The following is a 15,985-nucleotide window of genomic DNA, read 5'->3' as shown; positions in this document are numbered from 1 at the left end:
CAGTGTGGGCTAGTAGCTAGTGACTTTGGCCAATGAATCAGGTGACCTGGGTTCTAGTTAGGGTTGCCAACTTTCTAATCATACAAAACCAAACACCCCTGCCTCGCCCCTTCTCCGAGGCCCCGCCTCCACTTGCTTCATCCCCCTCCCTCCGTCGCTCTCCCCCACCCTCACTCACTTTCACCAGGCTGGGGCAGAGGATTGGGGTCTGGGAGGGGGGTGAGGTCTCCGGCTGGGGGTGTGGGCTCTGGGGTGGGGCTGGGGATGAGGGGTTTGGGGTGCAGGAGGGGGTGCAGGGTGCGAGCTTCGGGAGGGAGTTTAGGTGTGGGAGGGGACTCTGGGCTGGGGCAGGGGGTTGGGTGCGGGAGGGGGTGCAGGCTCCCAGGAAGCGGCCGCCAGGTCCCTCCAGCCCCTAGGCGCATGGGCGGCCAGGAAGGCTCTGTGCGCTCCCCTTGCACCTGCAGGCGCCACCCCCGCAGCTCCCTTTCTGGTAAAAAACTGGACACCTGGCAACCCTAGTTCTAGTCCCGGTGTGACCTTGGGTAAGTCACTTCCTGCCTCTGTTTCTCCCCCACCCTTTGTCCATCTAGTCCCTTCCCTTTGGGTGGGGCCTGTCTCTCACTGAATGTCCAGCGCCTAGCGCACTGGGGCCGGGGACACACAGACAATGCTAATGATGAGGGCTGGGTCCCAAGAACCTGAATGTTGCCTCTGGTGGCCCATGCGCCACTGAAATCCACCAGCACATTGGGTAGCATAGGGGACGCGTGTCAGTGCACCTTTGGCCAGCTGTAACTGGTGCATTCGACCAGCAGGTGGCGCTCTGGAGGGACGTTCAGCTGGATGGACCCGCCCCGCCATGCAGGGGAGTACAGCCCCCTGATGGGCGGGGCTAGAGCCCTGGCATCTGCCTGTGGGGCAGGCCACAGGGGGGCAGTTTTCAGCTTGCCGTGGAGCTAGTCCCGCAGGGGGCCGGGCGGGGGACAGCGCGGCAGAGGTTAACCCCGCGTGCGCCAGGAGTGTGTTGGCTCCGAGCTTCCTGGCTCAAGTCGGTTGCCAAGTGCAGCCAAGCCTCAGGATGAGGGGAGACTCTCAGGTTCCGGCCCTCAGGGGTGGGGGAAGCTAGAAGACAGGGCCCCTCAAGGCTCCTGTCCTCTCGAGGGTGAATCAGTGGAGCCCGCCAGCTTGGCCTGGGTCCATCCCCCTGCCTTTTAACCCATACTTGGGGTGTTTTGGGGCCTGATCCGTGATTCCTGGGGGCTGGTGGCACTGAAATGACCAAAGCAGAAAGTTCACCTGGCCCCCACCCAGCTCCCTGCGAACCTGATTGTGACCCCCCCTTGCCACCCGCAGGGTGCTGCCTCTCCCCCATCCCGCCGGCCCATTCCCTTCCTCCGCCCCATGCCGCCAGCCTTGCTGCCCTGCTGGCCCGCTCCTTCCACGACTGCCCCTTCTTCTGTGCCACCCCCAGTGAATGGGCCACTCTTCCCCTGCCGCGAGGCTGGGCTCCCCTCCGGGAGACCCCTCAGACTGTGAGGCCAAGCAGAGACTAGCTGACCCAGCCAGGCCGTGTAGGGGGTTACTGGGGAAAGAGCCCCTGGAGGGAAACAAACTGGCCCCTGGGCTCAAAATGTCCTGTCATGTCCAGACACGGCCAGACACCCCCCACCTAGCACTGCACGGCGCCCCCTTCCCCAGTGCCAGCGAGTCGATTGCCCTGGCTCCCCCCGGCACAGCCCAGACTCCCGCGCTGCAAAGCTCTTGGGGCCGAATCCTGCTCTGCGACCCGACGGAGCCCTGCGGGGGGAGGGGGAGGGGCTCGACTGGCAGGGCAGAGCACCGGGGTTCACTGCTCCGGGGTCAGGTACAGCAATACCACAGACCTTTCTCCTGGCTGGTTGCGGCGTCGAGGAAGACGGGAGAGTCGGGGACCTTCGGGAGGGAGGGGCAGGCCGTGGAGCTCCGGGACACCAGGCTCTCCCTCTTGCTGCTCCCGCTGAGCCGCGAGAGCCAGTGATCCGACACGGAGGAGCTGGTGGAGCCTGCAGGGGGAACCCAGACAGGTGCGTTACCGGGGCATAGACCCAATGGGGCGCTGGGGGCGCAGCAAGGGGGGTGGCACCAAAATGCACAAAGCAGCCAGCTCCAGCCCCGGCAATGAGCAATCACTGGGATGGAGCTGTCCACAGCTACAGCCTGCAGCTCCCAGGGGCCTCCCTTGCTAGTGAGCCGCTGCCTGAACTTTCCTCCCTGGGCCCTTCTGGGTGCAGAGTGGGGCCCCCATGCACCCCTCATGCTGGGATCTCCAGGGAGCCATCTGGGGGAGGGGGTGCTGATGCTGGGGAAGGAGAGATCTGCATGCAGAGGTGCCACTGGACAGGCCCAGGCCACAGGTTAGGTAGCCAGGTGTCACCATGGCTTGTTTTGTTGCATTTTGGAGCAAGTGTCAGTAGAGGGCGCCCAATAGCCATTGTATAACTGTGCTGGCCCGGCCAGAGTCAGGGTGGGTTGGTCCCATCCCCGCCCCAGAGGCCAATGGGACCCTGACCAGGGCCTGTTAGGCTCACAGAGCCAGGGCAGCAAGGCCCTGACCCATGCTCCAAGCAGTGAGTCCCACCAGGGTCTTGTGGGAAGCCAGCCCACCCGATCCAGCCTTGTTCCTTGGTGCCGGTGGCAGCCCCCGCAGTGCCCGATCCCGGGAGGCAGGGGGCCAGCTAGCGCTCACCCCGGCCGACGTCTCCAAAATGGGCCGGGGCGTTGGGAGCCCAGCCTGAGGCACTGAGGGCTTCTTTTCCCCTGCAGCTCCGAATGAGGCCAGTGGAGCTGTGGATGCTCAGGCCCTCGGGGTCTCCTCTTGGGCCCCACAAAACACCTAAGCTCAGTGGCCGCTGGTAATAATACATTAAATGGGTATGTGCCATAAAGTGCAGTTACAAGCAGCAGCCACAGGGTGGCAGCACAAATAGGACAGCGCAATTAACATGCCACAACAGACTAGTAATTTGCAAGGATCTCAGAGCAAATACAGCCTCTGTCAAATCAGAGCGCACGTCTCTCAGGAGGGGTGTGTGTGTGTGTGTGTGTGTGTGTGAGAGAGAGAGAGAGAGAGAGAGAGAGAGAGAATGTGTGTGTGTGTGTGTGCTTTCTGGTTGTGTGAGTATGCATGTGCCTGTGTCAGTGTGTGTACTCTGCGTGCATGGAGGTGGGTGGCTTTGTCACTGTGTGTGTGTAGGTGTGTGTGCATGTGCTGTGATTTTGTGCGTGGGTACATGTGTGTGCATGTGCTTTGTGACTGTGTGTAGATGCATCCACATGCTTTGTGATTGTGCCAATGTGTGTGCCCTTGTGCTTTGTGATTGAGCGTGTGCGTGCGAGACAGCCAAAGCATTCAGCGAACAGCCCGTGTGAATTGTCCTTTCCCTCCCCCCGGCTACTCCACACCGGAGCAGCTCAGCAGGATTCAGCTGCCGGCTGATCGTGTTAAAGCCAGAACGGTGTCACAGTGCTGGCCCCACGGAGCCCAGGGGGGACGGGCCCCAGGGACCCCTCTGACTGGTCAGTCTATGGGGGAGATTCAGCAATGTACTTGTCACAGACAGCCCTAAGCCGAAGGCGGGGGGTGGGTTGGCCTGCCAGTGCCAATGGCTGTGATTTCCACCCACCCTCCCGGGGACGTCGACAGGGCACAGGAGGGTTTGATGCAGCCTCTGTAGCCACAGCCACAGCAGCTTTCACCTCGCTGGCACGGGTAACAAGAGCAGTGCAGCCGCATGGGCATGAGTAGCGGCTAATGACCAGCGTGCACGGTCCCGTGCTGACGGCCGTGCGGCCGGGTCTTCGCCGCTATTGTTACCCATGCTAGCTAGAGGAAAGCAATCGCAGACGGCTCTCCGTGCAGACACCCTCTCCCAGGGGTGGATGGGCAGCCATGAGCCAGGCTCTGGCCCCCCAGCACTCGCACCGAAGCAGACCCTGGAACAACTCTGCCGAGGGCGTTCCTCCCGGGGAGCCAGGGCGCGGCACCTGCCTTTTGCCTAGAGCCGGCCCTGAGTGGGCCAGGCCTGGGCTCCCCGTAGCAGCACGTCCCCGGGGGCGAGCGCGGACGGCAGGGGCGCAGGCCCACCTTGCACGGAGCTGCTGGCAGACCAGCTGGGGATGACATTCCTTCGCTGGTAGAAGAGGATGTAGGCACCCCGGGTGCTGATCTCGTCCTCCAGAACCGGCTCCACAGCGCTGTCGTCGTAGCTGTACCAGCGGCTGTCCAGGGAGTTCCTGCAGTAGGCTGGGGCAGAGAGCACAGCTGTGCTTAGGAAGGGAGCTCATGAACCGCACGACAGGCGGAGACGGGGCCCCGGGGGCGCCAGGCTTGGGGTTCAGTCCAGCCCCGCCAGGGTGGAATCCCATCAGCCTGCATCGCTGGCGGGGCCCGTCTGGCTGGGGTCCGCCCCCGCCCGGCCTGGGACTGAAACCGCAGCGAGAGGTAGGCAGGCAGAAGGCAATTCGCCAGCTAGGGCTGGGCCAGCCCAGCTGCTCCAAGGCCCTCCACAGGTAGCGTCGCCCCAGAGGTTCAATCACCGCAGCCAGCCAGGACTTCCAGTGTCCTTCCCCGGCTCAAAGCCAGGCATCTCCAGCTGCACAGCGCCCCCTAGCACCAGACTGGGGCATTGGTTAGTACCAACTCGGGGTTAGTACCAACTCACCCGTGTTGTGTCCAACCCGCATGGAGCCCTGGAGCACTCACCCGTGTAGTGTCCATCCCGCACGACGCCCTGGTGCACTCTCTCATGTAGTGCCCGCCCCGCATGGTGCCCTGGTGCAGTCACCGGCATAGTGCCCGCCCTGCATGGCGCCCTGGTTCACTCACCGGTGAAGTGCCCGCACCACACGGCGCCCTGGTGCACTCACCCATGTTGTGCCTGCCACACACGGCACCCAGGTGCACTAATTGGCTCAGTGCTCACCCTGCACAGCACCCTAGTGCACTCACTCTGTAGTGTCCGTACAGCACCCTGGTGCACTCACTCATGTAGTGCCCACCCTGCACGGCACACTGGTGCACTCACCAGCAAAGTGCCCACCCCGCACAGTGCCCTGGTGCACTCACCGGAGTAGTGCCCGCCCCGCACGGTGCCCTGGTGCACTCACCAGTGAAGTTCCTGCCCCGTATGGTGCCCTGGTGCACTCACTGGTGTAGTGCCCGCCCCGCATTGTGCCCTGGTGCACTCGCCGGTGTAGTGCCTGCCCTGCATGGCGCCCTGGTTCACTCACCGGTGAAGTGCCCGCCCTGCATGGTGCCCTGGTGCACTCACCAGTGAAGTGCCCGCACCACACGGCGCCCTGGTGCACTCACCCATGTTGTGCCTGCCACACACGGCACCCAGGTGCACTAATTGGCTCAGTGCTCACCCTGCACAGCACCCTAGTGCACTCACTCTGTAGTGTCCGTACAGCGCCCTGGTGCACTCACTCATGTAGTGCCCACCCTGCACGGCACACTGGTGCACTCACCAGCAAAGTGCCCGCCCCGCACAGTGCCCTGGTGCACTCGCCGGTGTAGTGCCTGCCCTGTATGGTGCCCTGGTGCACTCACCGGTGTAGTGTCCACCCTGCATGCTGCCATGGTGGTTGCAGACGGCGTACAGGTCGTAGAGCGACTCGAGTTGGGAGCTCTCGTGGAGGTACGGCAGCTGCTTCCATGTCGCCCACGGGCCCAATGCCTGCGTCCCGGCCTGGCTCCTCTTAGCCACGTGGGGCGCCATGTTGAGGCCGCGGAGGGGAAAGCGGACGAGGGTGGAGAGCTTGGTCCGGCGCTCGCCCACCTGGCGGAACCTCTTCAGGTGGATGATGAGGATGTCGGGCAGCGTCCACAGGCTCAGCTTCACCACGCCCTGCTGCAGCACCTGGCAGTGGGGGCACCTCCAGGCATCGTCGGGGGCCAGCTGGGGACACAAGACACCATGCCCCAGGCAAGGCTAGGGTTAGCGTGGCCCCAGCAACTGGTCCGGCCATGCCCCCCATGCCCATGGGGAGGGCACTGGGCACCTGGTGCTGCTGCGCATCCCTCCAGCAGGATTTGTCCAGCGGGGCCTGCGACCTGGGTCTGGGCGGGGGGGGGGGGGGGGGGGGGGCGGGAGGGAAGCACAGTCCCCAGTGCCTACCTGCCCTGGCTTGGGCTCAGAGAGGAAGGCTGGGGTTCCCCTCACAGGGTGCGGTGGGCTCTCCCTTCCCTTTGTTCCTGTTCTCCTGCCAGCCCCAGCTGGGCAGCTGGATCCATGCCCTGGGGTGCTCTGCTATCAGCCCAGCACCCGTCCCTACCCCCCAGCTCCAGTGCCCCAGATGCCCCAGCACAAAGTGTGACAGCAGGCCCAGGGTGCACGACCAGACCCCGCCCTGCATGGCACGTACCTGCTCCTCCTTGGTGTAGAGCTGGAAGCACTCATCCAGGGTGCAGCTGTGCTGCTGCTGATGGGCCTGCTGCTGCAGCCGGATGCTCTCGGTGTCCTGCACCACCTCCTCCTGGATGCTGCCAAACAGACTGCAAAGGCGGGAGAGGAGCTTGGAGGGAGGCAGTACCCACGCGATGGCAGCTGGGCAGTGCCATCCATGGGCAGCATGACAGGAGATAGCAACTGTCCTGCTCTTTCCCAAGCCAGCCTGTGGTATTTGCCTCCATATCCTGAGGCAGTGAGTTCCACAGGTTGAGTTACAGTAAGACCCGTCCTAATTGACCATTCAAGGGATTGGCATGTTGGTTGCCTGGCAGAGGTGGCCTTCTCGTAAAGGCAGAGCAGTTCTCTCCCTAGTGGACAATAGTGTCCAGTACAGGGGCTTGAAGTTAGGCGGCCAGGCTAAGATATTCATAAGTGCCAGTGACTTGGGGCCCCCAACTTGAGATGCCTTAAAGGGTCCTGATTTTCAGACACTACTGAGCCCCCAGACTCTGAAACTCAGCCCCCTTTGAGGTGTCTCAAGTTGGGCCCCCCAAAATCACTCCCCATGCTTGAAAACATTGGCTCAAACTCTGTATTTCGGCACCTAACCAAGTGGCTGGATCTTCACACGTGCTGAGCACCGGCAACCCCATTGGTGTCCCGGGCGCTGCTGGGCACTCAGCCGTCTATCAGGATGAAGTGCCAGCCCAGAGCCAGCTATTCCACGCTCTTCGGTGCAAATCCAGCATCGCTCCATTGAAGGTGCTCCGCTGCTGTTAAACGCAGAGTGCATGGACCCTCACTGTCCTGTGCAAACTGCTCACCGCTAACCCTGCTGTCCAATGGGGGAGACACGGGCAAGTGATTCTTAGCAGGCCAGATCCTGATGTCCTCACTCGGGCAGAATTCCCAGCGGGACGATGGGGATGGTCCCACTCAGACTTTACTCTGCCCTTCCATGGGGGGGATTCCGAGTGAGGCCGTCAAGGTTGGACCGTTAATAAATAAGACACTTAAGAGCCCAATGAGTTGGTTCTGGTTCTGTTGGGTGAAATACAGAGACCAGGTCCTTGGCCAGGGGGTGGGCACAGGAGTAAGGCCTGAGGCCACCAGGTGGCTACGGGCCAAACACTGATGAGAAACGTAAGGGGAACCGAGACGTTTACTTCCAGCTGTGTTGACCCTGAGTCTCTGATCCCAGCCCGCGGCACCGAGACAGACCCGCTGCCTCTGTGCCCCTGCCGCTGCTGGGGACAGGCTCCGCGGCGCTGAGGACTCACCGTTCTTTGGTGTTCGGGTCCCATTCCACCACCAGCTTCACGTGGGGGGGGCCGCCCGGGCCGCCGAACTGCAGCGCTCTGCTGGGACAAGGCCAGGCATCAGTGGGAGGGGCCTTGCTCCGGGCTGTTCCCCCGGGACACAGTACGGGTCGCAGCTGCCAGCCCAGGCCCAAAGGGAAGCTTGAGGGTCGCCGTATTGACCCTGCTAGTAAGGGCTGATCCCCCATGAGAGAGCAGAGACTTCCCAGAGCCCCTCGGGTGCTGGAGGGGAAGGCCCAGGGAACCACCCCTCACCCACTGTCTTCCCCGCGCTGGTGGGGCATGAGGCAGGGAAACGGGCCAGGCCGGCAGGGCTCAGGCAGGTGTTGTCTGGCAGCAGGTTCTCCGTTCCTCCCCCAGGCCCTGCAGCCATCATGTGAGAACCTGCAGGCAGCTCCGTAGGGCACGGAGCATGGCATGGAACTGCCCTTCCCTTCCCTGTCAGTCCTCTTGCCCTGACCAACGCCATGGCTTGTTAGCAGCAGCCTGTGGCTTCCGCGACGTCCCTTCCCCACCTAGGGTTGCCAACTTTCTAGTCACACAAATCGGAACACCCTAGCCCCGCCCCTCCACGAGGCCCTGCCCCTTCCACAGGCCCTGCCCCCGCTCACTACATTCCCCCTCCCTCGGTGGCTCGCTCTCCCCCACCCTCACTCACTTTCACTGGGCTGGGGCAGGATGTTGGAGTGCGGGAGGGGGTGAGGACTCCGGCTGGAGGTGTGGGCTCCGGGATGGGGCAGGGAGTTGGGGTGCGGAAGGGGCTGAGGGCTCTGGGGTGGGGCTGGGATGAGGGGTTCAGCGTGTGGGAGGGGGCCCTGGGCTGGGCCAGGGGGTTGGAGTGCAGGGGGGGTGAGGGCTCTAGGCTGGGGGTGAGGGCTGTGGGCTGGGGCCGGGGATGGGTAGTTTGGGGAGCAGGGGGGCTGAGGGTTGGGGCGTGGGCTGACCTTGAGCGGCTCCTGGTCAGAGGTGCAGCGGGTCTAAGGCAGGCTGCCTCCCTGTCCTGGCACCGCGCCGTGCATGTCCCAGAAGTAGCCACCAGGTCTGGGTCCTAGGCGGGGGGATGAGGGGGGCAGGAGGCTCCACCCTCCGCTCTCACCCTCAGGCACCGCCCCCCCATCTCCCATTGGCAGGTGGAACCGGTGCTCGGGGCGGGGGCAGCGCACAGAGCCCTGTGGGCCCCACCCCCGCCTAGGAGCCGGACCTGCTGGCTGCTTCCGGGGTGCAGCGCAGTGCCAGGACAGGTAGGGACTAGCCTGCCTGAGCACTGCCAACCAGACTTTTAATGGCCCAGTCGGCGGTGCTGACCGGAGCCGCCAGAGTCCCTTTTCGACCGGATGTTCCAGTCAAAAACCGGATACCTGGTCACCCTATCCCCACCCCGTGGCAGACTGGAGACTGCTGCAGCAAAAGGGGCTCCGTACACCGCCAACCTCCCAGACCTCTGCTCTGCCAGCACCATCTCTGGGAAGCTGAGGAGCAGGTTCCCAGCCACAGACGCCAGGCCCCCAGCCTGCTTAGAGACAGATGATCATCTCCAAGGTGCTGCCTCTTTAAGGAGCCGTCCCAGCAACACCCTGACCTCTGGGGGTCAATACAGACCCCTTGGCACTTTGCACATCACCTGTCAAGGTATACAAAGGGAACTCCTTAGACCAAACACTAATACGTTCTCCAGCAGTGTTTTCTTTCTCTGCCCATCTGTACAAATCAATCTTTTATTTGTCAGTTTGTGTGTGTCCAGCGAACGCAACGGTTACCAACATTTACTGATAACCATCTAATCTTCCAAGTTTATGGCCAGGGTCACCCAACAGACTGGAGCTGGGACTCGAACCCAGGTCTCCTGAGTCCCTCTCTCACTGGCCCCCACCCCACATCACTTCAGAGAGCTCCGTCACACAAGCCAGTGTAGCACTGCAGGACCACTACGGTGCTGCAGGGGAACTGCATGCTGGGTATTACGTAGCCTGATGTCACCACTTGCATGGCCCCTGGGCTCCTCCCACTCCCTATGCCCTGCCTGTGGTGTCCCAGCATACACACAGAGACGTAAGATAAAAACACCAAATGCCCCTGCTGGAAGGTTGCACTGTAAAGCGACTATTTCTTAGAATCCAGACCAATAACACCCGGTGACCAAAACCAGAGAGAGACAAAGCAGGCTGCTCCCGAAGGCAGTGAGGCTCTACTCACCCACCTTGTTCTAGGCTGGCTCTTCCCAGACTGACTTGGATGGCTGACTTCCCTGCAGAGCCCCGTAGCCTGCAAGCAGGATATGGAACGTCCTCTCCACCCAGCTCTTAAAGCGATAGCATGCAATTCCAACAGAGTCCTCAACACACCACAGGGCCCAGTCCTCTCCCCTCACTGTGTGTGTCGGCTCGGCTTTGTGCCTGCTCTCACACTGCTCTCCTCGCCTGCAATGCTGCCCCCAGCTCCTGCCTGAATCAACCCTTCCCGCCTTCTGCCCATATCCATCTATCCTTCCCCTCACCCATCCTGCATTCGCCACCAGGGTAGCCGATGCCCAAACCCTCTCTCCCCCGGATTGCTGTCAGACTGCCAGGGCTTGGAGGCAAGGACCGTGTTTGTAAGTTACTGGCACTGCATCAGCGTACATTAACGTGAAGAAGAGTCACGGGAGATGGATGCGTTCAGATGAAGTGCCAGGGAAAGACACATGAAGAGGGAGAAGAAATGGGCTCTCGGGTAGGCAGCGAGAGGCACAGCTTCCTTGCACTGTCAGCTCTCTGGGGTGGGGACCGTCTTTTTGTTGTGCCTTTGTGCAGCGCCTGGCATGACGGCATCCTGATCCGGGACGGGGGCCCCTAGGCACACCCATGGTACCAATAATAATGAATAGTAATTATTATCCTGCTGGCTCAGATGGGACGAACCAGCAAGGGGGGTGGTTTATAAATATGCAGCCGGATCCCTTCTACTGGGAGAAGGGGGGCTCTCCGTGAAGGCCAGGCAGGCAGTGATGTGCTGGGGAGACGACTTCCACGAGGCACGGGAGCCGGGGTTAGCAGGCGGCCATCCTGCCTTCTCCACTGGGCCCCGGTCTGGCACGGCTGTGTGACCGGCTGCTGTCGCCGACCAGACGAGAATGCCCGGAGCAAAGGGGGCGCGGGGGCCTGCGTGGGAGCCCTGGTCCGTGCCTATGTTAGTTCTCAGCGAGCTAAAGGACTGTGCCCCGTCCTCAGGACAGCTGGAGGTGCAGGGCAGGCTCCCGCGCTAGCAGCTGCAAGCTGCTGTGATGGAGCAGACAGGAGACGGGGAGCAGAGCTGTGGAGAAACCCCACCTACTACGTCCCCCGAATCACAGCGCAGCCCTGGCAGGGAATTAGAGGCTGCAGTGTAATCCCCAGAAGGGCCAGTAGGTGGCAGACTCCTCCCAGACAAGCGGCTTGCTCCATCATCCAAGTGGGAGCTGGAGGGGTGAGCGGGTCCTCTGAGGGTGATGGAGGTTTGCTCCCACATCCCGGTGTCAGGAGCAGACCGAGCAGGTGCCCAAGTGCTAGGCCCCATGTGGCCGGGCTGGTCCTGTGTGCCCCGTGGCTGCATTTAGAGGAGACTGATGGAGTTTGCACGCAGGGTGTTTGACATGGAAAAGGGGAGTGGAGCCTCTGAAATCCGCTCCCCTCAGCCACGCCCAGCCCCTGCGAGCGACAGTGACACCCGTCACACCTGCCAGCCTCTCCAGCGGTCCTGAGCCAGCGGCGGGGCCAGGAGAGGGCAGGACCCCCAGTGCTGTTAGTCCGTTCACGGCACCTTACTGAGCATATTACACAGCTGATAACAGGAGGCGCAGGACGTGACTGTTCACCCGGGGCCGGAGAACGAGGCTGCTGGGGTGACTCCTGTCCCGTGGGGCTGGGCCTGGCTCCCTGCTCCGGTGTATGGGGCGCGTGGTGCTGGGACCCTGTGTGCTAGGTCAGAACAGCACTTGCTCAAATTTGCCCCGTCCGCTCTCTGTCATGATGGGGGGAGTCAGGCCAAACCTGAGTGGTATTAACCCCCATACGGAATGGGAAACTGAGGCAGAGAGGTGAAGAGACTTGCTCGCAGTCACACGGAGAGACAGTGACCGACCCAGGGAAAGGCTCCAACTCTCCTGACCCCTGCTCGGGTGTGTAACTCCTAATGCACGCTGCCACTCCACTACATCAGCCTTTAGACCCCAGTTTGCTACCACAGCGCCCCATGACGCCACTCTCACGTCAGACGGCGACTGCTGACCCCCACACGGAGTCACCACAAACAGGCAGCGGAGACAAAGAGCTCGTGTTCTTTCCATCTCCCAGCAGAGAGCGTCCCACCTGGGAGACTGCAGCCAGCTCTGAGGGACACTCTGCTTGACGGATGCACCAATGAGATGCAGCCAGTGCCAATGGAACAGCCATGGCAACCGCACAACAGCAAAACTGTCAGCCCTAGCCACCGGGAGCTGGTGGCAGAGGATCGATATGTACAGCGCCGAGCGCCCTGGGCAGTGAGGAGGTACCCTGTGGAGTCCAGTGCCCGGGCAGCACGGTGATGGGGCCGGCTCTCCCAGGCAGCGAGTGCAGCGCAGGCAATGGCCTGATGGGAGCATGCTGGTGCCGCCACAATGAACCTCCTCAGACACATGGGGCAAGTGTCCCCAGCAAAGGCGCCCTGTTGCTGGAGGGGCTGATGGTGGGTCTCCCTGGCCTGTTGCTGCTCCCATCATGTGGGGCCAGCAAGGAGCAGAACTGGGATTTCCACTGAGGGAAAGCCCTAGCCATGGTGGGAGACTTAAGTCCTGAGCCCAGGCTCAGAGCGTCAGCAGCCTCCAAGGCATCAGACTGTAAAATACAGCTGGGCACTGACTGCGGAAGGAGCCAAAGGCAGGATTTTCTTTGCCACAAAACAAAGACCGCGAGAAATGCTTCCAGATGAATACCATAACAAATCCACACCCAGAGGGGCCTCACCACGCTGCACGCCATGGCCGCTCGCGGCTTGACGGGGCAGCAGGAACAGAAGCTGGATCCTGCTGCTTCCCGCAGCACAGGCCCTGCAGTCCAGCTACAGGAGAATCTTTATGAGTGCCTAGCAGTCCGGGGCCTATGACACACAGCTGAGCAGTTCTGATCGCACCCAGCAGAGGGCAGCGCTCTCACCAACACCCTGGCCAGCTGATGACATTGCACGGTGGGAAATGAACCGTCTGAGGCACTCAGAAAGAAAGAACCGCCCGACAGAGTGCCTGCTAGTGACACTCGCAGAGTGCTCATCGGAGGCCTGGAGGCCTGCTAGGAGGTCGGCACAGGCCTTGGGTGAGGAGGCACGTGGCAGCAAGTGCATGCAGGAGGGGAAAGCCCAGCGCTGGTTGGGGAGCAGCAGAGGGTATTCTACATGTCTCACTTCATATGAAACCTAGGCCTGGCCAAGGCCATTGTCCCTCAGCCCCCTAGGCCTGGCCCTGGCTATGGTCCCTCGGCCCCCTAGGCCTGGCCCTGGCTATGGTCCCTAGGTCTGGCCCTGGCTACTGCCTATTTGGCCTCACAGCTCAGGTTCTCGAAATGAAAGCAGGCCCGTGGCTTCCCGCATGGCAGGGGGTAGCTATGCGCTCCAGCACCCTGCTCCAGGGGACACTGCTGGGGCTGGGAGAGTGTCCAGCTCAGGAATCAGCAGCTGGGCTCATGCAGGGAGGAGACAGTGAGGGCTCCAGACCCATCCCTGCTCGGTCAGCCGCTCCCATGCCCCGTCCTGGCGGGCGAGGTCTCTTACCTGTCGACTGCGGGGTGGTAGAGCGGCCTGCCGTCCTGAGGGGAGAGGTAGCTGCATGCCACAGAGCCCCCGGCAACCCGCACCCGGAACAGGTCCCCCATGCCCTGAAAAAGAGAAGCCCCGAGGGTGAGAATCCCTGAGCTGGAGAGTGGATCCCTGACCCCAAGGGGCCAGCGCCTGGCACCGGGGCTGACAAAGGGCCACAGGGCTGAGCGGGAACAGGAGGTGCCTGGGGACCGGTCAGGCAGGGCAGTGAGATGTGTGGCACGCAGGCTGTGAGGAGGAGACGCATGGGGTGGCACTAATGAAAGAGCAGCCCCAGCAGAGATGCCCCACGAGGATGCCCTGCCCAGAGAACCAGCTGCGAGACAACCCCGGCTGGTCTCGGGGGCCATGGGGCCCCTCCTGGGCCAGCCTCTCCAACTTACCTTTATTTATACAGCACCTTCCCTCTCAAAGCATTTGCCAGACCACAGGAGAAATGCGGCTGCTGCTGGGGAGGAGAGCAGTCTTTGCCAGCGAACTGCTATGCCATAGTTCAGAGGAAGCGTAGCCTGGTGTCTCTGGCTGACACGGCACGCTGGGGGAGTCAGGGACTCACCCAGGATAAAACAGGGCCAGGAGGCACCAGGTTAACAGCCTGATTCCTGCAAGCCGCTGCATGGATGGAGAAGGCACATTGCATGCTGGGATTGGCTGTCTCTATTGGAACCCCATGGCCTGCCTTTGACTCAGGCAAACACCCCGTCCCCTCACCCGTCACGGAAAATCAATGTCCAGAAAAAATATCCCTGGCGTCCCCGGGCGGCTCATCCTCAGCCACCCCCGGGGCTCACTCGTGCCGCACTTCGGAAGGTCCCGTGTGGCTGGGGGATTGACCTAGGTGACACGCTACCCGGCTCTGGGCTGACGCTGGGTTGAGTGCGTGCATTCACCTCCCAGCTGCATGGGAATTCAGGTGCTTCACCTGCGTTAATCCGGCCGGCTGAAGCAATTGAAGATCGTTGGAGGATTTCAAACACCCGGACTCCACCGGCTCTCGTATTGTGGGGAGGGCAGGGGCTCAATGGTACCGCGCTACAAAGGTTGTAAATACGCCCTGCTGCTGTGCAAGCTTCTCACGCGCCTCTGCTAGCATCCCTCCGGGCTGCCTTGCAGCCCCGCCTGCTAGACCAGCCAAGGGCCCCTCCACATGTGGGCCAGCACACCTCAACACCGAGCGAGATTTCACTCCTGGGCCCCCCTGTAAATTCGCCAGTGTGCTGCAGTCCCGAGCTGCAGCACTCCTGCCGACAGAAGCCGTGGGCCCCCACCCACAGCTCTGCCAGTGCCTCTCAGACAACCCCCAGCACTCTGAACTGCTCCCGCCCTAGCACTCTCAGACAGCTCTGCCAATGCTCCTCACTCCCGACCCGCAGCAACCCCTGAGCCTCTGCTGAGCAGAGACGGAACCATCAGCTCTGGCCCTGCAGCCCCAGTCCGGGTTCTGAAATTCCCTTCCCGGGAAAACTTGCCAAGTTAACACGTGACTCGGGCTCAGCTGGAATCTGGGCCCGCTGGAATCAGTGGGAGTCTTGCCGCGGGCAGGGCTGGACTAGGGAAGTGAATTTAAGCTGGTGCGGGGTAAGAAGGTGAAGCAATGGCCGCACCCAGGTGGCAGTGGATGAAGCTAAGGACTGGACAATGAGACACAGAGTCTCTCCCACCTCGCTCGCTGCTTTGGGCCAGCCTGGCACTGCTCATCAGTCCTAAAGTCACTTGGAAAATGGGCCAAACTCAAGGTGGCTCCTCCCAACCCAGTCCACGTATAACCCAGTGGGGACTGGTGGCTAGGCACTAGGACGGGATCTCTGTGTCTCTGTTTCCCCTGCAAGCTCCTCATGGCAGGGACTGTGGCCGTGTGTCTGTACAGCCCCTGGCTCGGCTGGGACCTCTGGATGCTACCGGAATACAGCTAGAACAGCCATCACCTGGCGGGGGCCCACATACAGCGAAGCCGAAGTAAATGCCCGAAGCCATTTGCTCAGCCAGATGGGCCCCCGGATGGATTCTACGGCGCCCTCACTCGTGATGTCTTGGGGCAGGCCTGGTGCAGAGGTGTATTTTGCAGCCCTTTCCCCTGCACCGCTTACAGTTTCCCCTTGTCACGCGAGCGGATTCATCTGGGGCCATCTCCCTCCCCCAGTGATGATGTTTTGTCATGTTTTGTCAGCGTTTCATTAGCCAATCCATCCCAGCTTTCATTACCCGCCGCCGGCCGGCCCCGCATCCTTCTGACAGGGACTGTAATGAGAGCCGAAGCGGGGACAAAACGAATCCATTAGGGTGACAATATTCAGCTTGTAATCTCACGTTCCTCTAAACATGCATTAGAGACAGAGCGTGCGCCCCAGCTACATGGCCCCGCTCCCTGCAGCAGCACAGCCGTTCCTGGGTGCGAAAACAGGGAGCAATCAAACCGCACCTTCCTTTCCAGGA

General features: G+C 61.8%; 1 protein-coding gene across 1 annotated transcript in view; it reads right to left on the bottom strand.

The window, feature by feature from the left end:
* USP43 (ubiquitin specific peptidase 43) overlaps positions 1-15,985 on the bottom strand; it is a 177,669-nt gene that overhangs the window by 1,280 nt on the left and 160,404 nt on the right. The window contains exons 9-14 of the mRNA XM_065415820.1: positions 13,508-13,611; positions 7,712-7,789; positions 6,406-6,535; positions 5,591-5,939; positions 4,124-4,282; positions 1,884-2,042 (exon numbers count right to left, since the gene is read on the bottom strand). Coding sequence (XP_065271892.1) covers positions 1,884-2,042; positions 4,124-4,282; positions 5,591-5,939; positions 6,406-6,535; positions 7,712-7,789; positions 13,508-13,611 — 979 coding nt within the window. The remainder of the gene's footprint in view (positions 1-1,883; positions 2,043-4,123; positions 4,283-5,590; positions 5,940-6,405; positions 6,536-7,711; positions 7,790-13,507; positions 13,612-15,985) is intronic.

The sequence above is a fragment of the Emys orbicularis genome, chromosome 13, assembly GCF_028017835.1.
Source record: "Emys orbicularis isolate rEmyOrb1 chromosome 13, rEmyOrb1.hap1, whole genome shotgun sequence".
NCBI lineage: Eukaryota > Metazoa > Chordata > Testudines > Emydidae > Emys > Emys orbicularis.
This window is presented reverse-complemented; position numbering and strand designations above follow the sequence as displayed.